This window comes from Callospermophilus lateralis, chromosome 11 (assembly GCF_048772815.1).
Source record: "Callospermophilus lateralis isolate mCalLat2 chromosome 11, mCalLat2.hap1, whole genome shotgun sequence".
Taxonomy (NCBI): Eukaryota; Metazoa; Chordata; class Mammalia; order Rodentia; family Sciuridae; genus Callospermophilus; species Callospermophilus lateralis.
The window spans coordinates 46,817,865-46,845,752 of record NC_135315.1 but is presented as its reverse complement, the minus strand read 5'-3'; the positions used below and the strand labels follow the sequence as shown (position 1 = coordinate 46,845,752).

Sequence of the window (27,888 nt, the reverse complement as noted above, 5' to 3'; positions counted from 1 at the left end):
TTACCTCCTCTGGAAGTTGCCTAAGATGTCCTCAGTCTTTTGGATCTCTCCTGGATCATGAATGGGCTCTACCACCAGGTGTAAGCCACACAGCACTATCTCCAGGCAGGAGGCAACGACCAGCAAGAAGAAAAGCGTCACATTCCAGGGCACCACTTTGAGTGGCTCCTCACACAAATTCCAGGAAGTATCATTCTTCAAGTAAGCGCCTCTGTGGACAGGTAGGGTCCAGTGAGTGAAGGAGGTCACACGACACCCTACCCTCACCCCCAGTCCCCTCCACTCACAGAGTGGGATTTTTCAAAGGGTTAGTTAGACCCACATGGAGGGAATTCTCCTGAAGCTCAGTGGCACCCACGTGGGAAGAGCATGGCAGCCGTGGGATGCAGAGACTGGGCGGGGGGTGGGGGGTGGGGGGTGGGTCACTAACAGATGCTAAGCCTTACGCGGTTTCTTGGAAGTGATAGTCCCACTGGCCGTTTATGGAGCATTTGGGTCCAATTCTGAGGCCGACTCCTGACACAGATAGGCAGTAGATGGCACCAAGCATTCCGAAGACTGAGCACCAGCAGGAACATGGAATCTGGACCCGGTGAGCAAGGTGAGCTGAATAGGGCCGCCAGGTCCCCACTCATGGCCTGACCGCGCCTAGCTCTGAGCCCCCCACCACCCCCAGCCCCCTGCCACATGGCCAAGTGACTCTGGAGCCAGGTTAAATAGAGATTCTGGGGGCTAGGGAAGCCATCCTGAAATAGTGTGCTTGAAAATACATTTTCCTATAAACCCAGGGCTTAGAGTTAAGCAAAATTAGGGCCAATAGATACTCATTGCGGTGAGGAATTCTGTGGAGCCTGCTGTGGCTCAGGGAGAGACTAATTCAGAAGCCGAATCCTCAATCTCTCTCTCTCTCTCTGTTTGTGGAGTGTTAGGCTCACTGGGGATATAACCCAGGAGTGCTCTACCATTGAGATTGATCCACAGCACCCCCCCCACTTTAAAAAATATTTTTATTAGTTGTTATGGATCTGTATTTTATTTATTTATTTGTGAGAACCCACTGTCTCACACATGCCAGACAAGTGCGCTACCAGCTGAGCCCCAGCCCCAGCCCCAGCCCAAGCCACATATCCAGCCTCGTCCACACCTCCCTCCCTCCCCCCGCCTCTTTCTTTCTTTCTTTCAACATTACTTATAGATGAACACAATACCTTTATATAATTTATTTATTTCTATGTAGTGCTGGGGATTGAACCCAGTGCCTCACAATATGCTAGGTGAGTGCTCTATCACTGAACCCCAACCCCAGCCCTGCCTTTTTATTTCTTATTATTAATGAGAGAGGATCCTGCAAAATTGCCCTGGGCTGGCCTCAAACTTGAGAAGCTCCTGCCTCAACCTCCAGAGCCACTGGGATTACAGGGGTATGCACTATGCCCTGCTGAATCTCCTTTTAATTTGGATCTCACCCAGTTGGGATGTTCAACTGCTGCCAGAACCATTCTGAATCCTGGACACAGCACCTGTGAAACAACAGTCAGTGTAATAGTATGAATCTGGCACCAAACCCAGATTCTCAAGGTCTTTACCTCCTCTGGAGGTGGCCTAACATGTCCTCAGTCTTTTGGACCTCTCCTGGAGCATGAATGGTCTCTAACTTACTTTATCATTATTTATTTTCCTACTTATTTCTGTCCATATTTTAGCTTCCTTGAAGGTTGGGTTCAATATTAAACATTGCCCATACATTTTGGCACATGGAGGTGCCTTTCTGAATGGAAATCAGGAGGACCTGAATTGAAGGCAAGGGCCACACTACTTCACACTCAAATGAGTTGATTCATTTCTCTGGGTCTCAGTTTGTCCTATGTAAAATTGGTTTGTAAAATCTGTGTCATGAGTTGCTTTGGGGATTTAATGGTAACTGATGGGCCTGCTGTCAAGATTGCTTTAGAGTAAATGCTTCCTTAGCTATAAATGCTTTCAGTAGTGGGAAGAGGTAGTGGTATTGGGAGGTCTGGTGAGCTAGGATATGCTCGAGTATGCTCACAAATGCTGTGATGTGAATTGTGGGATTTCCAAAGATCCAGCCCCTGAACTTTTTTTCTTCCTGTGACTTTTCCCACAGGAAGATCACTCCTGCCAGGAAATCAGCTATTCCCCTGCCAGTAGTTACCTGTACATGCCTAGAGAACCAAATCTAACTGCCCGAAGGATGTGTTCACTCAAATGTCTTGGTTATAGCTCTAATTCAGCCTGTACCAGAAGTGACCTGATAATACTTCCCAAATTCATCTCCCTTTGATTTCTATATCCTTTTAGTTGAAAAATGTCATCCACAAGGTCACCTAGGCTGGAAAACTTTAATCCTTTTGCACCTTGCCAAACTCAAGTCTTCTTGACTTTTGCTTCAATGGCTCCTGAATCTATCAGTCCTTTCTCATTCTTCTCCCATTCAATTCCTAATCACGTTCCATGAGGAAGATGTTCTTAGCCTCCCTACTCAGTCTCCTTAGCTCTTGCCCCATGCCACCCCACACTTCACCATTCATGCCCCCACCAAATTAACCTTGATGTTGCCAGGGTGGGATGGGACACACCTGTGAACCCAGAGATCCAGGAGATTGAGGCAGGAGGATGCAAGTTCAAGAGCAGCCTTGGCAACACAAAGAGAGCTTATCTCAACATAAAAAAAATAAAGGGCTGGGGTTGTAGCTCAGTGGGAAAATGTGGCTGAGTTCAATTGGGGGTGGGGGGCAGGGGGGGAGGATTTTGTTTTCTTTTTTTCTTTTTTTGTATTGTTTTGGTACTGGGTATTGAACCCAAGAGCACTTAACCACTGAGCCATATCCATAGGACATTATTAATTTGTATTTAGATATAGGATCTCAATGAGTTGATGAGGGCCTTTTAAAGTTGCTGAGGCTGGATTTGAAATTATCATCCTCCTACCTAAGCCTCCTAAGCCACTGGGAATACAGATGTGAGCCACAGAGCCTTCTGCAAGGAGGGTTTCTTAATCCTTTGAGGCTCCTCACTCTGCCTCCAGCCTTGTCATTGTCTTCATAGCCCAGGCCAGGTTCTTTGTTCATCTCCCATCCCTGGAATTCCACAGCTGTTTTGATCCTTCCTTCCCTGTTGGTCTTGTCTGCATACACCATACAAGGCAGCATTTTGTTCTTTTCCAGGGAAGGGGCTGAGAGTTTTAGTTCTGTTATATCATCCCAAGCAACCTAAGAGAAGCACCTGATGAGTGGAACCAAATTTCTACCAGCACTCTCCCTTTCCTTCTCCTGTGTCAGGGCAGATTCAGGGCCAATGCTGACCCCACTGTTTACCCTCTCTGGTGAGGTCACTTACTGGGAGGATTTAGGATCCACAAATACCTAGAATTGCCTTCTGGATTTACTTGTGTATGTGTGGGTTGTTTTGGTGGAGATCTAATCCAGGGTCTTTCCATGCTAGGCAAGGGCTCTAACACTGAGCTGCACCCCCAAATCACATTTACCAATTTCGAATCACCCACCTCCTTGAGAATTTTACTTTTGGCCAAATTATTAGCTTCCTTTTGTGGTGTAAACTTCTTTGTCTTCTTCCCTGCCATCTAACTATCTTCATGAAAAGAGAAGAGTCACCATAAATTCAGGAGGCAACACTCTTATAGCTCAAATCTCCTCACTTTTCTCCATCACCATGGCCACTGGGCTATTTGAAGGTACTGTCTTCCCTCCATGATATTAGTCTCATCTCTGTGCATCTATGGCTGACCAGGTCCTACTATCCATTCTCCACACAAGATCCAGAGGGATATACTTCAATTCAGTGGGGTCTGGAGCAACTAGAACTCTCACACTGTGCTGATAGGAATTAAGGGATAAAAAAAAAACTTCAGAAAAATACTTGCCAGTATTAGCACTGAATATTTGCAAATGTTAAGAGTCAGCAGTGTTACTCCTGTCTAAGAGCAACAGTGGAAATAATCACATATGTTCACCTAAGGCACCTACAGGAAGGATGATAGCAACATTATTTGCAAAAAAAAAAAAAAAAAAAACCAAACTGGGAACTATCCAAATGTCCACCAGCAGTAGAATGTTTAAGTTGAAGTGTATTCACATGATAGAATGCATAAGAAATAAAAAAGTAGAGCTACACAAAATAACATGGATGGTTCTCACAAATATGATATTATGCTAAGGAAGCCAGACACAAAAGAACACAAAGTGTACAATTTCATATTATATAGACTACTAAAGAGACAAAAGTAGTTTCTGGGGTTAGAAGACAGAATAATGGTTAACCTTGTGAGTTTTGGATAGTACCTGGTGATAGGATATCTGGGATTCTGGTAATATAATCTGTGGGTTTTTTGTTCATTTGTTGTAAGAATTGGGGTTTTTCCATTTTACCGGGTCAACCTAGAATTCCTAGTGTCAGCCTCAAGATCCTCCTGCCTCTGCTTCCTGAGGAGCCGGGACTACAGGTGCACGAATGAATTGGTTTTGGAAGTGGGTGTTGGGTAGATGGGTATGTTCACTTTATAAAACTACATTGAGCTTGGGCTAGGGATGCAGCTTAGTAGCAGGACAGTGCTTAGCATTCAAATGACCCTGAGTTTAATTCCTAGCATGTGTGCACGCGCGCAAACACACACACACACACACACACACACACACACACACACACAACCAAAAACAAAAACAAAAACAAAAATCCCCCAAACTTCTTGCCCTAAATGCTGTTTATGATAGCTTTATTTATTTATTTATTAGAGTACCAGAAATTGAATAACATAGGGCACTCTGCCACTGAGTTACATCCTTAGCATGAACTCTTTTTCTTCTCCCCCCATCTCCCCATATTATATGGTCTAATTTTCCCAGGTTGATCTCAATCAAACTCATGATTTTCTTATCTCTCTCTCTCTCTGTCTGTTTGCATTACTGGCAATTGAACTCAGGGTATTTTTCACCAAGCCCTATCTCAGTCCTTTTCATTATTTATTGCCCAGGTTGTTCTCAAATTTGTGATTCTCCTTGTCTCAGCCTCCTGAGTTCCTGGGATTACAGACATGTGTTACCATGCCTGCCTGGCTTGTTCTCTCTCTCTCTCTCTCTCTCTCTCTCTCTCTCTCTCTCTCTCGTACAGGGGATCAAACCCAACATCTCATAAATTCTAGGTACATGCCCTACCAATGAGCTCTACCTCCAGCCCTATTCATTTTATTTTTGGTGATACCCACTCCTGTCTGAAATCATCTTCATTCATTTGGTGACTATTAACCTATTTCCTGTTAGGTGAAGGCACTATTCTAGGCACCAGGCACACAGCAACCAACAAAACAGGCAGTCCTTGCTCTCATGGGGCTTCTAGTCTTGCTTCCTCGTAATATTTACCTCCACAAAGGAACACAAGCTTCCAGAGGAGCAGGGACCTTGTGTCTCTGTGGCTTAATGTGGTATTTCCTGAGAGTGACTCAAGTTGTGGAGGAGGAGGAAAATACCTGTCAGAATATTGGGAGTGCATCCTTGGAGATTGCCAGTGAAGAAGAGTATCTAGACTGGGTGGAGGAGTGCGGGGGATAATTTAAGCTGAGGAAGGGACATGATGTGACACTGGAGAGTGTGTAGGTGTGGGAGGAGTGTTTCATCACAGAGAGAGTTGAGGTCAGAGAGATGGAATAGTATCCAACAGCCCTGACTCTGTGTAAGAGATGGGGAGTAGAAGACAAGAAGGAGTTGCTAGTTAAAGGAGAGGTATCCTCATTTATCTAATAGAGATGTAGCCTGGAATAGGGGCATGGTGAGACCTCTTCTAGAGAACGTTCTGTCATCTGTCCTGAAAAGAGGGAAACTCTGCTGGGTGGATCTCTCAACTTTGCCCCACACAAATATGACACTAGGTTGACCATCTAAAACTTCCCCTAAACGGGGAAAGAGAGGAGGAGGAGGTCCAGGAAATCTGTGTCCCTTCTTCCTCCACTTTTCCCAGCAGGTCCTCATGTCCAGGAATCCTTGGGGGCAACTTCTCTGCCCTACTGACCTGCTTCTGAGTTTACCCTTAGCACCCAGCACAGAGTGTGCATCCAGAATGTGGGCTGAGAGTGAGTGGATGAGGAGGAGGGAAGGACAGAACTGAGCTGATAGAGTGACTGATGGGTGACATCACTGCCTGGCTCCAGACATTTTTGCTGCTTATTATTACCCTGCCCTGATAACCTCCTACACAACCAGCTGCTCCTTTTACTTGACCTTTGTAGTGAGGGGTCCCCAACATCTGCTCAGCTGGAGAGGCAGGGAGGGGCAGGTAGGACCTGTTTGACCCAGAAGGGAAGCTTTTTAGAGACTTGAGCCTCCCCTCCCTGCCTTCCCCTTCCCTAGACATTCATCTCAGGTCCTTGGGGGCTCCTCCAGGGCTGTCTACAGAGTGCTGAGTGTGTAGGGGAGGATTGGGCACATCCCTTTTCCCCATCAAGCACTTGCCATCCCCTCTGGAGCTCTGTCCGTTTCCCTCCCCTCTCCCTTCCCATCCAGAACCCCTTATGGTTGTGTCCACACCCCTAGTCACTGGCCTGTGCTCTAGACTCCTCACCATCAATCCCCCGCCGATGAAGCCAGGCATGAGCAAGACATGCAAGCTGAGTTGGTCACTGCTCCAGGTCTTCCCATCAGGAACCAGTAGGAAGGCATTGGCCACGATGCAGACTAGAGAAAGAGTAGTTAGAAAGAGTCCCACACAGCAAGCACGGTTCCATGGTTTCATGGTGAGGCCGTGAATGAAAGTGAGCCTGAGGTCCCTGGGTCCAGAGGAAAACAGGCTGGAGCATGAGTAAAGGTTGGAGAAAAGATGTGGTAGAAACTGGCAGAATCACGATGATAAGGGAGAGAGGCCCTTATCACCAGCTGCAGCTTGTGAGGAGTAGGGGTGGATGCTGATGGAGCAGTTGCTGGAGTTAGTCACACACTGCAAGCTGCCTGGTGTCCATGTCTTCTTTTTCTGTACCCAGGTGTTTGTAGTCTTTCTTTGATTCCTTACCTGTTTGAACATATCTCCAAGCCATCTCATGTTTCTAAGTCACAATTGCCTCATCTGTATAAAGGGTAGAGTGGTACCACTTGCCTCCTGAGCTGATTGTAAGAATTGCTTAGGACAGGAGAATATTTGGTAAACTAGGCAGCTCAAAAATTATATACAGTGGCCTCATAATTTCCCTTTGTCACATGGAGAGTGTTCCTTCAAGAAATAAAAAAGATGACAGCAGGCTTCAGTTGTCAGTTTATTTCATATATATATTTAACTAGGTATTGAACCCAGGAGCACTTAACCACTGAATATCTCCAGCCCTTTTTTGTATTTTATTTAAGACAGGGTCTTACTGAGTTACTTAGGGCATCACTAAGTTGCTGAAGCTGGCTTTGAATTCATGATCTTCCTACCTCAGACTCCCAAGGTCTGGTATTACAGGCATGTGCCACCATGCCTGGCTTCATTTTATATTCTTAATATTTGTTTATTGATCCTCTCTCCTTTAGAGACCTGTTTCTCAGAGTAGACTTGAGACTGAGGCCTGATTTGTTAGAACATTGCATTATTTGGCCTCAACCTTTGATTTAGTGATGACTGTACAATTCAAGGCAGTTCCATGAAGAATTCATTTTTAAATTTATTTATTTGTGTTCTTGCTTTTGTTCACCATTTGGAGGTGAAAGAAATTCTTTTTTTTTTTTTTTTTTTTGATACCAGGGAATGAACTCAGGGGCACTCAACCACTGAGGCACATGACAAGCCCCCACCCCCCCTCTTTTTAAAAAATAATTTTTAGTTGTAAATGAGTCTTTTTATTTTAATTAATTAATTTATTTATTTATATGAGGTGCTGAGGATTGAACCCAGAGCCTCACACATGCCAGGCAAGTGCTTTACTACTGAGTCACCACTCCAGCCTTCCCCAGCTCTATTTTGTATTTTAATTTGAGACAGGGTCTCACTGAATTGATTAGCACCTCCCTAAATTACTGAGACTGGCTTTAAATTCACAATCCTCCTATCAGCCTCCTGAGCCACTAGGATTACAGGAGTGCACCACTGTGCCCAGTTAACCAGCCTATCTTAATGGGGGGTAAAAGATAAAAGTTGCCAATCACAAGGAATGGGGCAATAGGTTACAGTTCTATGAAATAAAATTATAACCTTGGGACAAAATAGTTTCCCCTTTTAAAGATCTCACTGGATGCTCTATTTGGCCAGAGAACATTTCTGGGTGCAGCCCTACCTATAGCCCCCAAAATCTAAAATACATGAATTCAAGCACCTATGTCTTAGCTCTGCTGATTTCTGCAGAGACCCCTAAGAATCTTTGTATGGGCAATGTGACCTTTATTGGACAGAATGCCCCAGATACATACACATCTAATGACAGAATCTCTGGGTACAGTTGACAGTGGGGAACTCACTTAAAGTTGATGACATTATGATGATAACAATAGAAACTGGTCAAATAACAATAACCTGTGTTCCTACCCCTTGAGCTCAAACTGTAAGGAAAAAGATTTAAGGCACAGTTTTTAAAAAAATATGCCAGACTGTCTGATTTCTCTCTTGGGATAAAAATCAATGATCAATGTTATTTTAATCAAGATTTTGTTTTAGGAGGAAATAACTTGCCCCCAGGGGGAGAGGATAACCCCTTAACATAGAGACATTAATGGGGATTCTGGGAATCCATTCTCTTCTGGCCAGTTGTTTAAAATATGAATTGAGTCAGCTTTTCCAGATCTCCTACTCTGCCTATCCTGCCTGTTAAAAAAAAAAAAAAAAATCTCACTCTGATGAGTAAAATTTGTACAAGTCTTGAGAGTTATAAAAAACTGTGATGTCCATTACCTTTAGGTTTTTTCATTGTTAGAGAAACAGATAACTTAAAATTTTGACCAGGCTTGATTTTTCATGAATAACCTGAATATATGTGATAGAAATATAAAAACATCTGAAACTAAATATGTTTGTCTGAATCTTATTTAAATGTTCTGTAAAACTTTATAAAATGAAAGTTCATATAGGTTTGACCAATAAGTGCTCTCTTATATATTGCATCTGACATAAAAAGGGCCACATTGCCATTTGAGAAACTGGCTTGTATCTGTCTGCTTTAACTAGTTCTGATCATTAACACTGTTCCCTAAATATATAAGAGATTTAAGGCTATTCTTTTGATTTTTTGCTAGTACTGCTAAAATCTGCAAGCCTGTAATGATCCATGAATTCTGAATTTTACTGTAAAAAATTAAACCTAATTAATACAAAGGACATCTGTGTAATGGTGATGCTAACTATTAGTTCTTTGTGTATTAAGTATACTCATTTCTTCTAGTATAGAAATTTTAAAATATAAAGCTTGGAAAAGCACTTTACCAAGCTTATGTTCCCCAAACTAAAATTGTCTAAAATGGTAATTTTAAACTTTAAACAATAACAAATTTAATTGGAGATTTATTTATGTCATTTAATGTTCTGTAACTGGATCAGTTATCAATAAGATGTATGTGAAATTTTATATTACTTTTTACACTGGGGTAGAAATTTAAAATGTATTTTTAAAAGAGAATGAGAGCCTGATCTTTAGTGGACATTGTAAAACATGAAAACATCTTGGCACTTTCCCACAGAAAAGGGTTAAAATCTCTAAGCTTTTCGTTGATTAATATTTCAGTTGTTATGATGTATTATGTTATTTGTGAAGAGTCCCCTTACCTGAAATAAGGCTCTGCCTCCCACCTTATTCCATGTTAGAGTGGCTCCAAAATAGGCTAGACTTCAGCTCATTTAAAATTGGTGTTCAAAAGATTGATTTTTGTTGTAAAGATTACTGTGATCTCAAAGAGGGAATATAATATATAACTAAGTAAAGGTTCAAGATTATAAAAGTCATTTTTCGTGGTTCAAAGCTATTGCACAAACTGAGTATGTTTTTGCTCTGTTAATTTCATTTTGTATTTTCCTTGTAAACTTTATATAAAGTTTGCTCGTTAATGTTTTGCAGAGACACTGCTTCTAAAAGAAAAAAAAAAAATTGGGTTAATTTGAGAGAATAAGCCATCACCTACAGGACAAAGAGTATATAATGCTGACTTCCAGTACAGATGCTAATCCAATTAAATGAAAGGGTAACTGTAAAATTGCAGATATCAAAGTAATAACCCGTTACTCCCTCTATAAGCTGATAAAACTGGATTGCTGGGTGTTTAAAATCAGAAACTTGGAGACCAAAGTCAAGGAATTGAAAGGGCCAAGAAAAGATCAGCCAATATTTGGCCCTTGCCCTCCAAGTTCAGCCAGCACCCAGAGAATGATGGAATCCCTCTGAAATTCTGGTGAGTCACCTGACCTGCCAATCAGAAAGATTGAAGGGACCCTAGAGAACAGAAATCCAACTGGTGGTGCATATTGTACAAAGAGGAGGGTCACTGGAGAGTGAAATGCCTAAAACTTCCAAAAGAAGTCACATGTGTGGTCATCAAGACCCTGATCTGACCCATCCTGGCACATGGCACCACTGATAGAGGAAACCTAAAGGAGCCAGGAGGCTTCACACATGTCCCCAAGAGTCATCTCTGAGGAGTCTCGGCTGACTCTTCAGACTAGATAGGAACAAGGTCAGTTTTGATCAACTTGGTCTTAAACACCTGGCAGGAGAGGACAGCCTGAGCACAGTCCTACATGGACATTTAAAAAGAAAACCATTTTTTTTTTTTAATGTAACTGAAGATGTACACTTGTGTCAGCCCTAACTAAAGTAAGTAAAGCTGGAGGCAAATAAATTGTTTTCACATTAATTGTTTATCAAAAAAGTAATGCTTTGCTCTCTTGTTTACTGTTGTCCTAGCATAAACCTTGTCTAGTCACTTGTCAACTGCTACCATGGACCTTTGGACTGCTGTAGTTCATGCCTCATCTGACAGAAAACAAAGATTTTGGGTCACTTCCCCCCAACATCACCCTCAGCATGAAGTAACTTGGAGATGTCCCTGCCCACTTTTCCATAGAAATGGAAGGTAGAAATTGACAGTGGGAAATTTAACAGTGGTCCCTTCACCTTCTGAATGTAGCCCTTATTGCTCTAAGACATTATTATTATTAGTATTAGTAGTAGTAGTAGTAGTAGTAGTAGTAGTAGTAGTAGCAGTAGTAGTAGTAGTCCTGGTATTGAACCCAGGGCCTTGTGCATGCAAACCAAGCACTCTACCAACTGAGCCATATCCCCAGCCCCCAAGGCTTATTTTTTTAATATTTTTTTTCTCTCTTCTTCCCTCTCCCCCTCCCTAACAAAATTGGGGAGACAGTATTACTTTTTCTTCCTCTAGTTAACTGCGCTAGAACACACTCATCACAAGAGGGAGATGCCTGCTAAGCATCTGGGAAGTGAATATCTCCCAAATTAGCAAGTGAATCCTAATATGCCATCCTGGGCCCTGGAATGTAACCCTTGAAGTTCCTTTAAAAGCCCCTTGTTCCTCTCGATTGGGAGAATCACAGTCTTTGGGACAGGAGCCCCTGTATTTCTCCTCTGCTAGCAAAGCAGTAAACATTATTTTAACTTTTTCTCAAAACTGTATCCTCATCATTGTATTGGTATTAATTGCTATTGGGGATAGGGACTAAACTTTCAGTTATAAGAGTGCCCAAACTGAGAAATGTATGAATGACAGCAGTAAAAAAAAAAAAAAAAAAAAAAAAAATGCTGTGAGGCAATAGAAACCACAAATAATCAGAAGGTGCAGCAAGAGATATGAGTAGAGAGCAGTCATTCAGAAACTGGCACATGGCATCAGGAGGAAGGAACCTGAGGACAGGGAAGCAGAGATGGAGAATCTGGGTCCTGAGGGGTGGGGGTGGGAGGTAAAAATGATAAGAGGTAGAGCAGAATCACTAGCAATAATGTTGAACTACTAGAGTAACTGTCATGTCCTGACAGTGGGACTTTCCAATGTAGACCTGAAGAGGGGATTCAGCCCTTGGTCTTAGTGAACTCTCCTCCTCCTCCTCCTCCTCCTCCTCCTCCTCCTCCTCCTCCTCCTCCTCCTCCTCCTCTTCCTCCTCCTCCTCTTCCTTGTTCTTCGCTGAGCATTGAACCTAGGACTATTTAACTACTGAGCCACATCCTCAGACCTTTTTTTATTTTTGTGACAGGGTCTTGCTAAGTTGCTTAGCATCTCACCAAGTTGCCAAGGCTGGTTTCAAACTTGCAATCCTCCTGCCTCAGCCTCCCTCCCAAGTTGCAGGAATTATAGGCACACACCACTGCACCTGGCAACGTGGTACTTCTTTGAGGACAAAAGTCCTTAAATACAGGGTCTTTTGCATACTTGGCAAGCCCCCTCCCACTGAGCCATGTCCCCAGCCCAAGAAGTTACTTCTTTTGAGAATAAGAGAGAAAAAATTGTGTATGGGGGTGGTCCACAAGTACTCATTAAATTATTTTTATGCAACTCTGTATGGATGAAATAATGTTAATAATGTTTGAAAACATTATAGGTGTTCTGAAATTTTTCTTCAAAGCAAGAGACGAATACGTCATCCCAAACACTGAAAGAAAGAGAGAGATCTCTGAAGAAATATTTACTGTGGGATTTGGAAGAATTTTTCAGGAAGGTTTTCAGTGAAATCACTAGGATTCTACAAGTAAGAGCCAGAAAGAATGGCTGAGATGAAAAGGTGCTAGTAAAGTAGGCATGGTGGTGTACACTGCATACCAGTTACTTGGGAGGCTGTGGTAGGAAGATCATCAGTTGAATGCCAGTCTTGGCAATCTAGCAAGACTTTGCCTCAAAATTAAACAAAACTGAATGGGGGTGTAGTAGTTCAATGGTGCTGTAGAGCACTTACAGAGTCCGTGTGAAGCTCTGGCTTCAATAATTTCAAATATTGAGCATAAATCAATAATAAATGAATAAATTAAAATGTGTTAACCACCAATTGTAATAATCCCTTGCTTCTTTAAAATTGCCTTTTCTGCCCATGGAATATTCGGTTTTTTGAGAGCACATCTACCTTGTTAACCACTGTATTTCCTGTGCAAGTTAGTAGCTCAATACCTGTGACAAAAATAACAAGTGGGGTGTGAGGGCTCCAAACAGGGTCACAGAACACCAAGCTCAGGAGGCCCTCACACTCTGCGGCTGTTTAGGGCATACTCTGAACAGGGAGGGTTGGGGTGGACTCCAAGCAGTTTATTCCAGGGAGGCAGGGAATGGGCCAGCCAGGCTGGGGTCCTGGAGCAAGCAGGAATGACCTGGCCGTCAGTGGAGGGAGGCTCAGTGAGCTGAGCCCTGCGGAAATGAGAAAGGGAGTGAGGACTTTGCCAGAAGCAAGCAGGTCCCTCAACAAGTCCACCTTATGCTGTCCCACCTCCTTTTTCCTCCAGTTGTCACAAATGAAACTAATAATGTAGCCCAAAGATTGGTCCTTGTCCCTGATGCCAATTCATGGCAATTTAATAATGCAGACGCAGTTTTGAGAAAAAAAGATTATTTTATGGCTTTGGTAGCAAAGGAGAAACACAGGGGACTCTTGTCTCAGAGTCTGTGTATCACCATCTCTCCCAGCTGGTGACCTATGCTGGGTTCACAAATCTTACTATTCCAATAACTAAAGAAAATGACAAAGGAAGAATAAAAACCCACGGAAGTACTCTTTCAAAATCCAGGGACAGCCTTCCGACCTTACAGGTCTGTGGGAAGAGACAGCCACTGGAATTCTTTATTCTTATATAGGGGAAACACAAGGGGAGTTTCCATGGAACATTCTATCCCCTAAAGAGCAAAGGGGTAGAATTACAAAGGAACAGGTGAATGTAACTCATCTTCAGTGGGTGATGCCCACTCCTGGAGCCACGCCTTGTTATCCAAGCTGGGGTAAGGATCTGGCACTACTGTGCCAGACTGAATCCAATAATTGTTCAGAACCCCGTGCATCAGGACTTAAAGGTGTCTGCATCCAGGGCAGCTCCTGACAGCTATGATTCTGCCTACTTCCAGGTGTGCCCTGACAGGGGATCCCAGGGTACCCTGATAGTGTGTTAGGATTCACTTGTTTAATTTGGGAGATATTCTCTTTCTAGAAACTCTGGCAGACATCTCCTTCCTGTGGAGCACAGAAATCTCCAGTCCCCAGGTTAGTGGGGGATAGAGGGAGAAGAGGAAAAGAAAAATATGTCCCCTTCAAAAATAATCCTAGAGCTACCAGGGATATATATTGAAAGGTGAAATGGACATGGAAGTATATGGTTACCTACCTGTGCTCCTGCCCTATTCCAAACTCCTCCTAATACCTGGCCCTAAAATGGCCCACCAAAAGTAACTCCTCCCATGTATGATCTGGCTTGGCTAAACCCTATAAAACCCAGACCCTCGAGATCCGCCCGCTGCTTCCCTGTGCATCGCTTCTTCAGGACACAGAGCCTGCTGTTCTCTCTTCCCTGAGCTGCCTGTTTGGGGGCATGGAACTGCCAACAAAGCCTGATGTCTTTGAGCACATGGAGCCCTAGCTCAAAGGAGAGTCGAGAGGCTTGGTCACACCGCAAGGGTGTTGGCAAGCAACTGCCTGAGTACAAGCCAGTGGTGGTGGGTGCAAGTGGCGTGGGCAAGTGTGCATTGACCATCCAGATGACCCACCAGCGCTTTGTGGAAGACCACGACCCCACCATCCAAGATTCCTTCTGGAAGGAGGTGGCCCTGGGCCGTGGGGGGCTATATTCTGAATGTACTAGACACTGCAGGGCAGGAAACTCACAGGGCCCTGCGTGACCAGTGCTTGGCTGTTGGTGACGGTGTGCTAGGTGTCTTTGCTCTCAATGATCCTTCATCTCTGACCCAGCTGCAGCAGATATGGGCCACCTGGAGTCCTCGCCACCCCCAGCCCCTAGTCCTGCTGGGCAACAAGTGTGACCTTGTGACCACCACTGGAGATGCTCATGCTGCTGCTGTAGCCCTGGCCCAAAGCTGGGGGGCCCCATTCGTGGAGACCTTAGCCAAGACCCGGCAAGGTGTGGAGGGCCATGGAAGGTCTGGAAGGCCATGGCAAAAGGGTCTGGAAGGCCATGGCAGTGTCACGTGAGGAGAAGTCCCGGCACCAGAAGGCCATGTGCAGTTGTGGCTGCACTGTGACCTGAAGATATAGGTCTGGAAAGATGGTTTCTCCCACAGGCCAGGATGATGATTCCTTTGATATGAGACACCCCCCTATCAACTAGTATCATGGACACTGTTGGTGTAATGGGCATAGATGAACACACTTTTATTAACTTTCATTTGGTGAGGGTTTTTTTTTTTTTTTTTGGCAACACGGGGGTTTCTAATGTTGGCTATGTTATGTCAAATTGAGAGATTTTTGTGCAAAATTAAAATGTTCTCAAGTTTCAAAAAAAAAAACAAAAAAACACCCAGACCCTCATGATGACCTGCCTCTGCCATTTTGCCCCCAAAGATGTGCCTCTCCAGTGTTGAATAAAGCATCACTGGACTATAATAGAGATTTGTTTATATTTGAAACAAGACATCAGCTGATGGTCTTCAGGAGATTTACAGGCTTTAGAGATGGAATTAAAAGTCTTAGACCTAGCAAACAGGATTTCCCAGCTCCTGGGACTTCTTTGTCTACAGATAACCTAACACACTAAATATAGGGAGAAAGGTTAAGGGTGGAACAAAGTCACACCCCATCTGTAGCTCGGGAAAGTCAGAGAGACAGACTTAGGGCAGAACCAAAGCATGCTTAATTCATAGCAAAATGGAGTGAGGGAAACAGTCTGTGGGCACAGCCAGAGCAATTCATGGCTCATGGCACAAAAAAGGCACGGGGGGAGGCTAAGGCTCACAGCCTCAAACACGGCTGCCACAAACCTGTCTCCATTGTAACGTAGCCTCAGAATTGCATTGCAGGAGGGAAAAGATATCTCCGAATTTAAATTATTTCCAACTTTGAGCAGTTAGATGAGCAAAACCAATGTGGACGAGTTCATACTTCCATTTCTTTTAAAACATTAAAGAATTAAAATTCGCTTGCCCCACATATGGCCTGAACTCACCTTTTGTTCAAAGCCTGATAGAATCAGTGTGTAAGGAGGCTTAGCCACCTCATGGCTGGGTAACACTAGTGAAAGCATGCCTTTTGGGAGGCGGATGAACAGCTGTGGAACTTTAACTGGATGGATTTCTGCTCTAAGCAGGCAGAAACTAATAGAAGGCATGGAAATAATATTACAGTAGACATGTTGACTGGGATGGGACCATTTACTGATTTGAAACAACAGTTAAATTGTGGTTTACAAGATTATAATCAGATTAGTGCATGTGTCAGATGGTATGGAGAGAATTAACCACTAAGGGAGAAAAAAACTATAAATTTTAGTCAGATCTGGCAGGGACCAGAAAAGTTTTTTAGATTTTAGTGCGTTTAAACCAAGCTGTGAAGCACTTAGTCAGAGACCCAAATGCCTCTGAGATGTTAGTTAAACAGCTAGTTTTTGAAAATGCTAACGAAGTTTTCCAGGAGGTAATTCAATTACATCATAAAAAGGGATCCATTTCAGATTATATTCACTTTTGCGCAGATGTAGGACAGGTCTAATCTCAAGGTTTAACCATGCCTGCTGCATTAAAACAGGTTCTATGAGCCCCATTAGAGGAAACCATTACCAAAGGTAGTGTTTTAATTGTGGAAAAGTAAGGCACATGGTGAGAGACTGCAGTCATAAGCTTTAAAAAGTCCTGTATTGCCATCCTTATCTCCCCATTGAAGGTATATGAACACTCTGAACTGGCTGAGAGAAACCCATAGCACTGGGTTTCTGCCTTTGCCATGGTGTGGGAATGCTGTGAACAGCATGTCATAAACGGGATGCCTCCATTTATGCAGCAGGGAAACTGGAGTCGGGGCCAGCCTTGGCCTCTCCCCCCAAAACAATGGGGGCATTACAACTCACTTCAGAAGGGTAACAGCTATTGGCTTCAGGTCATCAATCATTCACTCTAGTCCATCCTCCTTATGCACAGGCTCAGTCTCATGATACATTGGGACATTTTCCGCTCAGGAACAGGGAACTTGGAGCTCTGTCGGGCCTCAGAATTCATACTGACTCCAGAGATGGGTCCACAGCTAGTTCCTACAGGAACTTATGAACCACTGCCACCAGATACAGTAGGTTTAATATTGAGAAGAAGCCATATAACTCAAAAGGGGATGACTGGGTGTTCCAAATGTAAATTTTAATGGGGAAATTAAGATTACTGTTCAAACAAGTTCCATTATTCAGCTTTCTCCAAAAGATGCAATTGTATAAATAATTTTCTTGCCTTGCTATTCTTCAAGGAAAGATTTAGACACAGAGAAATTCAGACTTCCAGGTCCCCATACAGAACTTATTGGGCTCAATTAGTTAAGCAAGAGCACCTTCTATTGGACCCTAAAAGTAACTATAAAATTTTCAAGGGCATAATAGATACAGGAACAGATAAATCAGTCATATCTAGCAGATTTTGGCCCCCAAATTGGTCTTTGCATACTGCACCTTCCAGTCTAGAAGGGATTGGACAGATCCCTCAGCCAGTTCAGGGTGCTCATATACCTCCAATGGGGAGATACGAATGGCAATACAGGATTTTTAAAACCTTATGTCCTTGACACTTTGCCAGTAAATTTACAGGGGTGAGATATTTTGAGTAGTCTAGGAGTATTAATAACTCCTAATTCCATGGTGTCATCTCAAGTGCTTAATCGAGAATCTATTTTCACTAATGGATTAAAAGGAAATCAACAAGGCTGGGTGTGGTGGCACCTGTCTGTAATCCCAGTAGCTCAGGAGGCTGAGACAGGAGAATCAGGAATTCAAAGCTAGTCTTAGCAAAAGCGAGGCACTAGGTGACTCAGTGAGACCCTGTCTCTCTAAAAAAGAGTATAAAATAGGACTGGGGATGAGGCTCCATGGTCCAGTGCCTCTGAGTTTAATCCCTAGTACCAAAAAAAAAGGGGGGGGGGAATCAACAAAAAGGCTATTTACCTATGACTCAGTCTTCTCAATAAAGACAATTTAAATTATCTAGTTCATCCAATCAAAAATTTTACTGGAGGCATTGGTTTCTTTTCTGGCCCAGAAAACAGCAGAGAAAATTAATTGGCTGTCAGATTATATTTTCTGGGTTGACCAAAGGGCCCCTTACAGAGGAAAAACTCCAAATAGACAATATCCTATTCCAAAAACATCTTCAAGCTGGTCATATCAAATGTACTCTTAGTCCTTGGAATACTTCAATTTTTATGGTAAAGAAAACATCTGGCTAAAAGAGATTGTTACAAGATCTCAGAGCTATTAACTGTACTACAGAACCAATGGGAGGCCTTACAGTCTGGGTTTCCTTCTTCTACACCTATCTCTCTTGAATATCAATTAATAGTAATAGATTTAAAAGATTGCTTTTTCACTATACCATTGCATCCAGATGATCATAATAGACTTGCTTTTAGCATCCCAGCTATTAATTTCAAAGAGCCAGTTAAAAGATTTTGCTGGAAGGTATTGCCCCAAAGAATGACCAACCAATAGCCTAACATTAGGTCAAAACTTTGTAGCACAAGCTATAGCTCCAACACAAGAACAATTCCCTGATGCATATGTAATCCATTACATGGATGATATTCTTTTGGCTCATGCTAGTTCAGATGTACTTTTAAAAAGTTTTTTCTCAATTAGAAACTTCACTTACTGCAATGAGTTTATGCATAGCACCTGAAAAGTTACAAAAGCTTCTCCTTTTCAATATTTAGGCAATTTAACCCAAGGACACATGATTTGTCCACAAATCTACAAATAAGAGTTGATGGTTTACATACTCCTAATGACTTTCAAAATTACTAGGTGATATTAATTGGCTATTGCAGCCAGATTTAAAGATAGGTAATTAGTGTAGTTAGTTAAATTGGGTCCACTATCTAGTACAATAAGGAAAATGGAGACCACATCAAGAATGGAGTCTGGGAAACTAGAACAACACCTGGGGAAATTAAAATGTTAATGTCCCCAAGGCCCAGAACCTATCCTAAAGAACTGTTAATGAAGTAGCTCCCAGCAAACAGGAGGTGCTAATCAAATCACCCAGGCCCTTCATGCCCAGATTACTCCTCCCCACCCCATCAGCCTACCTATCTCCCACCTTTTGACCTTCCCACCTGCTTTCTATCACTGAAGGATAGAGGGAAACAAAGGACAGGAATGTGGGAAGACAAAAAGAAGACCTTAGATATAAAAAAGGAAAGACCTCCCCTTTCCATGGATTTTGCCTTTAGGGTCCTCTTCATCTTCCAGGAGGAAGTCTTTTCTGCTGTCCTTTAATAAAGCCTTCCACTTTCCACTCTACACTTGCCTCAGCATGCTTCTCTGGTGTTGTACTTCAGCATAAGGGGAAGCAAGGACCTGTCACCGATAAACAGTGGTAACACTATAACCACGTTTAAAACTAACCACTGCAGATTTGAGTCCTTTATTTTAAATTTTACAGGGAGATCTTTTCCAACTTCTCATCAACTTGTGGCAAAAGCAAGGACTTCCTTGACAAAAGTTGAATCTGCCATGAAGACTTCTCAGCCTTCTAGAATTAATCCACAAGAGCCTATATATTTATTAACATTTCCCACTGTTCATACCCTTACAGGAGCAATATGGCAGTCATTGAAAATTATTGAATGACTTCCCCTAACTCATTCTCCTCAAAAGTTGTTGGCTCCATTCCATGATTTTATTGCTCAGTTATTAAAGGAAGAACATTAGTTTTACAATTGGTTGAGTCAGAGCCTAATATTGTTACTTCTTTTTCTACTCAACTGCATGGTTGGCTCTGGCAATCTTCCAATATTTGGCAAATAGCTTTTGCTAATTTCCTTGGTCAAATAGTAAGCCATTACTCTCGTGATAAGGTTATTCAGTTTGCTTTTGTAACTACACTTATTTTTCCCAAAATCATATATGCTCAATGAATAGTTGGAGCAATAACAGTATTTACTGATGGCTCAAGTGGGTTTCTTTAGTCACGCTCATATAGAGATAATATAGACATCATATACTTCTGCACAATGAGCAGAACTTCAAGCTCTCGTCTGTGTTTTACTTCATTTTACTAATGAGACAGTCAATGTTTATAGTGATAGTGCATATGCAGTTGGAATTACAAAATTGAGACATCAACTATTGGAAATACAGCATCATAAGAGTTATTTTATTTGTTTCATACTTTACAAAAGACAATTCAAATGCATCAACATCCTTGTTTCATTGGTCATATCAGAGCACATTTTGATCATCCAGGCCCTTTAGCATCAGGTAATGATAAGATTGATAGACTTGTTTCTGTCTGTCAACAAATGTCTTTATATGGTTGTGCACAAGCCTTGCATTCTTTGCATCCTCAGAAATCTTCTAGTTTACATAAAAAATTTAATATTACTAGGGAACAAGCTCTTCAAATTGTTTGCCAGTGTCCACAATGTGTTACACATATTCTGTCTTCACCAACTGCAGTTAATCCCCGTGGTTTATAACAAAATCAGTTATGGCAAATGGATGCAACCCACTTCCCTCAGTTTGGTAAACATTGTTACATTCATATTATTCTTGATACTTTAGATCTATATTTGCCACTGCCCATGTAAAAGAAAATACTCAACATATTAAAACTGATAATGCTCTAGCTTATACTAGTCCTTCTTTCCAGCAGTTTTGCCATCAATTTTATATTGGTAATAAAACAGGTATTTATTATAAGTCTCAAGGCCAAGCCATTGTAGAACAAGCTTATTTATCTATTAAGCTACAATTACAAAAAACAAAAAGGAGGAAATAAGATCCCACAAAATAATCTTAACCTTGCTTTGTTTTAAATTTTTAAGATTGTGACTCTGAAGGTCACACTGCTGCTGAGAGATACATATCTTCCACTGCAACAGGTCCCTTGGGCCTAGTTTTGTGGAAAGATTTACAAACATGACAATGGAAAGGACCAGATCCAGTGATAATGTGGGGTAGAGGGAATGCTTGTGTTTTCCCAGAGGGTGCCTTTTGTTCTATTTGGGTACTTTAACATGCCATCTGACATGGAGGATCTAGATCCAGGCTTCAAATGACTGAAGATTGATCAAGAGATGTCAGTCATAAACCCCAGCAGAAAGAGGAAGGTAGAAGGGAGGAGAAAGATGAAGAAGTCCCAGAGAGACCGAATGTCCAAACTACCATTGCAAAAACAACTGAAGAATCTGATGCAACAGGCTGAACAGATAGTTCAACAAAAAGGAGAAACTAAGTCTCCAGCCACAATGTTTGTGGCCATGATAACTCTATTGAGCTGTCTGGTAAGTGAGGTCCAGGGAGAAACCTATTGAATATATTTTCCAGATCCACCTTTAGTACACCCAGCGATGTGGACTGAGAATCCATCCCAGTATATACTAATGATACACATATGATGGGTGGTTTTACAGACACTCATATTATACCCATCCATGTGACTGGATTTAATTATACTGGTTAGAGTGAACAACTACCTATATATTGGTCCCATGATAAGCATGCTGGCTGGCTCAGGGTATCTTTTGAGAAAAGACAACATGGCGGGGGGGCGTGTTACACTAGCCAATTGTACTGGCCCTTAGGACTCAAGGCCGTATGTCCAAACAGTTATTAAAATGGGACTTTCTCACATCAAGCCAGTCATTTCTGTAGAATGTTCACCAATACCTTACTGTCCTAATTATTCTGTAATAGAATATTATACATTTCCTAAATGGATGGAATATGCAAATGTCTTGTCAGCACAACACAAAGTTTCTAGACATAGTAGGTATATCTTAGACTGGTCTCCAAGAATTGATAAAAGACAATTATGTAAGGATGCCATGATACCTGGTAATATTATAACCTTCAGTGAGGCAGTATCCATAAAGATCTTTGGTGCTTAATTATAGCCTCAGACTCCCTACATTATACTGATGGCCCTATGCCTGACTTTGTAGGCAGGAATTGCAAAGAGGGTTCCTGCTATGGCCTATGAGCCTGTGTTCATTCTCCTAGAAATGTAAAATTTAAGAAGAAGGATGATAAATATCTTGTAGCCTATAAAAAATGCAATCTAATTTAACTTCATCACTAGATTTAACAGAGGGAAAGAAACATTAATTATTCACCAACTCTCCTTTGTCTTACTACCAGCCAACATTTCAGAACCATGGTATGCTGATGCTCATGTTCAAGTTTTCAGATCAACAGATGCATGCTCAGTTAACAGACCCAAGTGAACTCTTTGTCTCATAATTCTTGAAGTGGCTGCTTTAATTTCATTCATCACTTCTACAATCACAGCTTAAACTAGTCCTTCTTTCATGGGACCAAAATATTTAATATGCAAATTTTCTTAATAATTTGGCTCAGAATAATTCCAAAGTCCTCCATAATCAGGTAGATATTGATGAAAAGATTGAAACTAAGTTGAATACCTTAGAAGCTATTGTCATAAATATTGGTAATGAACTTTCCATTCTCGAGTTTAAGGAAAGGCTTAAATGTGATGCTGACTATAAATATGTCTGTGTCACTGCAGCCAAATATAATGCTTCCCAGTAGAATTGGAAAAGGTTAAAAGGCATCTAATGCATATATGGCATATCAATAATAATAGCCTGGATCTTATGGCATTACATCATCACATCCAGGATATTTAAAAAAGCAAAATTGATCTTATGGATCCTACATCTCTAGATGATCAAATACTTCAAGTAAAGAATGGCTTTAATCCTGGAAACATGCTGAAATATTCTGCATGGTATATTATTGGAATGATATGTTTGCTACTAATTCTCTTTTGTATTGTAATAATAGATTGTTGTACCCTCAGAACAAGGATCTGGGAGCCGAAACAACAGCTCATAATTTAAATTTGCAAAGTAAAAAAGGGGAGTATGCGGGAAGCCATCTGTGAAATACATGAGGGCTTCTCTTGGCATGGAAGACAGGGAGGGAATAGGTCTAGCATTGGGATCTTCCCGTGGCTCTCCCATCATGACAGACCACCCAATGCATGTGACCTTCCCCTCCACTCTGCTAGAAAGTTCCCCCATATTTGCATCAGAGATGAGTGTAACTCCTTAGGAACTGAGCAGCCTGCCTGCTCTCACTTATAACCTGTTTTGGTGAAGAACATTCTATAGAATTTTTTTGATGTCTTCTGATTAAATAAAACAGACATGTGTTCCTTTGTGTATTAGAAGCTAGATCCGTCTGGTCAGCTTGCCTATCCTGCCTGTGCTTTGAAACTACTTTCTGTGTTCTGTGGTTATTTCACCATTTTATTTCTCTTAGTCTTTATTTCCCAGCCAGCCCATTCCACCAGAGGGAACCCCCTTTCCACAGCCTGTGCAGGACATGGGAGGTAACCAAGCATTCCAAGGGCTGAGGAGAACACAGAATGCAGCACCTGGACCGGGTGTGGAAGGTGGGCTGAATAGGGTGGCCCCTCCCCACTTGTAGGCTGACTTTGAAAAGCTCCTCTGCAGCCAGGTTAAAAATACATTTCTGGAACTGGGGACACAGTCCTGTAGCAAAGTGCCTGAGACTACATTTAAAAATAAATAAACAAACCTGGGCCTTGAAGTTAGGCAAAACCAAGAGCCAGTGGAGATTCATGTTGGTTAGAAATTCTGTAGAGGGCGCTATGGCTGTGTGAGAGACTGGTTCAGAGATCCAATTCTCAATTTCTCTCTCCTTTTTTGTGGGGGTGGGCTACAGGGGTGCACTGGGGGTTGAACCCATTTAATATACCATTGAGGTAAATCCACAGCCCTTTTTATTTCTGATAAATGAGAGAAGATCCTGCTGAATTGCTGAGGCTGGCCTCGAATTTGAGATCCTCCTGCTTCAACCTCCCAAGTCACTGGAATTACATGTGAGCACACCATGCCTGGCTGAATCTCCTCTTAATTTGGATCTCACCCAGGAAAGATGTCCAGCTGCTGCCAGAATCGTTACAATCCCTGGGATCAGCACCTGTGGGTCAAGAGTCAGTTGATAGTGTGAACCCTCCACCCCAGCCCATATCCTCAAGGTCTTCACCTCCTATGGAAGCTGCCTATGGTGTCCTCAGCCCTTTGGACTATAGGAAGACCTTATATCTACCTATCCTGGAGCATTGTTGGGTTCTCCCTCGATTTATCATTATTTATATGCCTACCTTATTTCGGACCATAATGTAGGTCCCTTGAGGATTGGGTTCACTATTAAATATTCCCCATAAACTTTGACATATGGTAGGTGCCTTTCTGAATAGGAATCAGGAGGCCCTGGGTTGAAGGCTAGGGCCACACTACTTCACACTCAATGAACTGATTGCTTTCTCTGGGTCTCAGTTTTGCCCTGTGTAAAATGGGTTTGTAAAATCTGCCTCAGAGAGTGGTTCTTAAGATTTACAGCAAATAGTCCTTAGTTATAAATGCCTTCAGAAGTGGGAAGAGGAGTGGTGTTGGAAGGTCTGGTGAGCTAGGACATGGTGGAGTGTGAAAGAATATGTTCACAAATGCTGTGATGTGGATTGTGAGATTTCCTTAGATCCAACCCCTGATTTTTTTTTTCTTCCTGTGACTTTTCCCAAAGGAAGTCTGCCCTCCCAGGAACTATTGCCTCTATAGACACTGGGTACATGCCTAGAGATCCAAATCCAACTACCTGAAGGATATGCTTACTCAAATATCTCAGTTGTAACTCAGATTCAGCCTACATCACATGACCTCATAATATTTACCAAATTTATCTCCTTTAGATTTCCTCATCCTTGTAGTTGAAAAATGTCACCTACCAGGTCACCTAGGATGAAAAACTTTAGTCCTTCTGCACCGAACCAGACCTCAAGTCTTCTTGAGTTTTCCTTCAATGGCTCCTGAATCTATCAGTCCTTTCTCTTTCTTCTTCCATTTAATTTCTAATTACATTCCATGTGGAAGATGTTCTCAGCCTCCCTACTAATTTCTTGTAGCTCTTTCCCTATGCTACTTCACACTTTATGCTACATGCCACCACCAGATTAAACTTATTCTTGCCAGGGTGCAATGGAGCATACCTGTGAACACAGCGGATCAGGAGGCTGAGGCAGCAGGACTCGAGTTCAAGGCCAGGCTTGGCAACACAGGGAGACCTTATCTCAAAATAAAAAATAAAGGGCTGGGGATGTAGCTCAGTAGTAGGGCATGTGGTTGGCATTCACAAGGCCCTGAGTCAATCCCAGTACACACACACACACACACACACACACACACACAGAACCAAAAAACAAAAACAAAAATCCCCAAATATCCTGCCCTAAGAACTCTTTATGATTGAGTGATTGATTGATTGATTGATTATGGTACTAGGTATTGAATAATCCAGGGCACTCTGCCACTGAGCTACATCATTAGTGTGAGTGTTTCTCTGTTTCTCTCTCTCTCTCTCTCTCTCCACATATATATTCTAATATATATAAATTATAGGTATTCTAATTTTCCCAAGTTGATCTCAATCAATGTTATGATTTTCTTGCCTCTCTCTCTCTCTCTCTCTTTTTTCCAGTACTAGCAACCCGGGGATTTTCTCCACTAAGGCATACTTCAGCCCTTTTAATTTTTTATTGCTCAGGTTGTTCTCAAACTTGTGATTCTCATGTCTCAGTCTCCTGAGTTTCTAGAATTACAAGCATGTACTACCATGCTTACCTGGCTTTTTTCTTTCTTTTTTTGCAGTAGTGCTGGGGATCAAACCCAGTGTCTCACGCATGCTAGGTAAGTGTTCTACCTCTGAGCTATACCTCCAGCCCTATGTATTTTTATATTTTATGGCACCCATTTCTGTCTGATCACCTTGCAGACTACTTCATTCTCTCAATGACTATTAATGCAGTTCCTGTTAGGTGAAGGCACTGGTCTAGGCAGCAGGCACACAGCAACCAACAGAACAGGCAGTCCTGGCTCTCATGGGGCTTCGGGTCTTGCTTTTTTCATACCAGTTGACCCACAAAGGAACAGAAGCTTCAAGGGGAGTAGGGATCTTGTCTGTGTCCCTGTGGCATCATGTGGTACTTCTTGGGAGTGACTCAAGGTGTGGAGGGGGAGGAAGATAGCTATGAATGAGAATATTGAAAGCAAATCCTTGAAGATCACCCCTGAAGAAGAGTAGTTAGGCTGGGTGGAGAAGTGGAGGGTGGTTTAGGTGGAGAAGGGACATGATGTGACACTGAGCAAGTGTGTAGTCTTGGGGGAGTGTGACATCTCAGAGAGAGTTCAGGCCAGAGAGCTGGAGTAGAGTCCAACAGCCATAAATCCATGCAACAGATGGGGAGTAGAAGAGACCTCAGAAGGTAAGAGGGAGTTGCTAGGTAAAGGAGAGGTATCCCACTTAGCTAATGGAGGTGTGACCTGGAAAAGGGATGAGGTGAGACCCCTTCTAGAGAATGATGTCTGTCAGCAGTCCTGGAAAGAGGAAACCTATGCTGGGTAGATCTCTCATCTTTACCCCAAAAAATATGACACTAGTTGACCATCTAAAACTTCCCCTAAATGAGGAAAGACTTAGAGGAGTAGATCCAGGAAGCAGGTGTCCCCTCTTCTTCCATTTCTCCCAGCAGATCCTCATCTCCAGGAAGCTTTGGGGGAAACTTCTTTGTCCTACTGACCTGCTTCTGAGTTTGTCCTTAGCACCCAACACAGAGTGGGCATCCAGAATGTGGGCTGAGAGTGAGTGGATGTGGTATTGTGACTGATGGGTGACATCACTGCCTGGCTCCAGACCTTTTTGCTGTACCCCTCATGCCTATTATTACCCTGCCCTGATAACCTCCCACACAACCAGCTGCTCCCTCTGCTTGGACCCTTGTAGTGAGAGGTCCCCAACATCTGCTCAGCCGCAGAGGCAGGGAGGGTCAGGTAGGACATGCTTTGACCCAGAAGGGAAGCTCTTTAGAGACTTGAGCCTCCCCTCCCTGCCTTCCCCTTCCCTTCAGGCATTTAGCTCAGGTCTTTAGGGGCTCCTGCAGGGCTGCCTCCAGAGTTCTGAGTGTGTAGGGGGAGGATTGGTTACTCTCCTAGTCCCCACCAAGCACTTGCCATTTCCTCTGGAGGGCTACTTTTCTCTCTCCCCTCCCTTCCCATTCAGAACCCCTTACAGTGGTGCCCACACCCCTGGTCACTGGCCTGTGCTCTTGACTCCTCACCATCAATCCCCCGCCAATGAAACCAGGCATGAGCAAGACATGCACGCTGAGTTGGTCACTGCTCCAGGTCTTCTCATCAGGCACCCATAGGAGGACATTTTCTACAATGCAGACTAAGGAAAGAGGTATTAGGGAGAGCCCCACACAGTGGGCACACTCACACAAGTCAGTGAGTGAAAGTGAGTTTGAGGTTTTTGGGTCCAGAAAAAAACAAGTTGGAGCATGAGTAAAGGTCAGAGAAGAGGTGTGGTAGAAACTGGCAGGATCAAGGTGATAAGGGAGAGAGGCCCTGCGGAGGTGGTGGAGGCTTTGGGACTGCAGCTGGTGAGGTGACGGGGGGGGGGGGGGGGGGGGTGGGGGGTGGGGGGGGTGGGGGGTGGTGATGGAAAAGGTAGGGGCGCTAGTCACACACTGCAAGTTGCCTGGTATCAGGTCTTTATCCTCTTTTCTGAACACACTCTCCATAGTCCCCCTTTTATTCTTTATCTGTTTAAAGACTTGACCAAGCCATTTCATGTCTCTCAGTCTCAATTGCCTCATCTCTATAAAGGGTAGAGTTCCTCCTGAGCTGGTTGTAAGGCTTCCATAGGACAAGGAGAGTATTCTGTAAACTAGGCAGCACAGA

General features: G+C 42.8%; 2 protein-coding genes across 2 annotated transcripts; one reads left to right on the top strand and one right to left on the bottom strand.

The window, feature by feature from the left end:
* LOC143410514 (transmembrane 4 L6 family member 5-like) lies at positions 1-27,728 on the bottom strand. The gene is made up of 6 exons (XM_076871385.1): positions 27,676-27,728; positions 27,264-27,519; positions 1,485-1,520; positions 966-992; positions 447-601; positions 1-211 (listed from the first exon to the last, which is right to left on the bottom strand). The coding sequence occupies exons 1-6, from the start codon at positions 27,726-27,728 to the stop codon at positions 1-3; spliced, it is 738 nt and encodes a 245-aa protein (XP_076727500.1).
* On the top strand, positions 14,011-15,163 carry LOC143409843 (GTPase ERas). Its single transcript, XM_076870402.1, is given in 4 exon segments — positions 14,011-14,030; positions 14,510-14,735; positions 14,737-15,044; positions 15,046-15,163. Coding segments are annotated over 4 exon segments (672 nt in total).
* Positions 27,729-27,888: the final 160 nt, after the last annotated feature.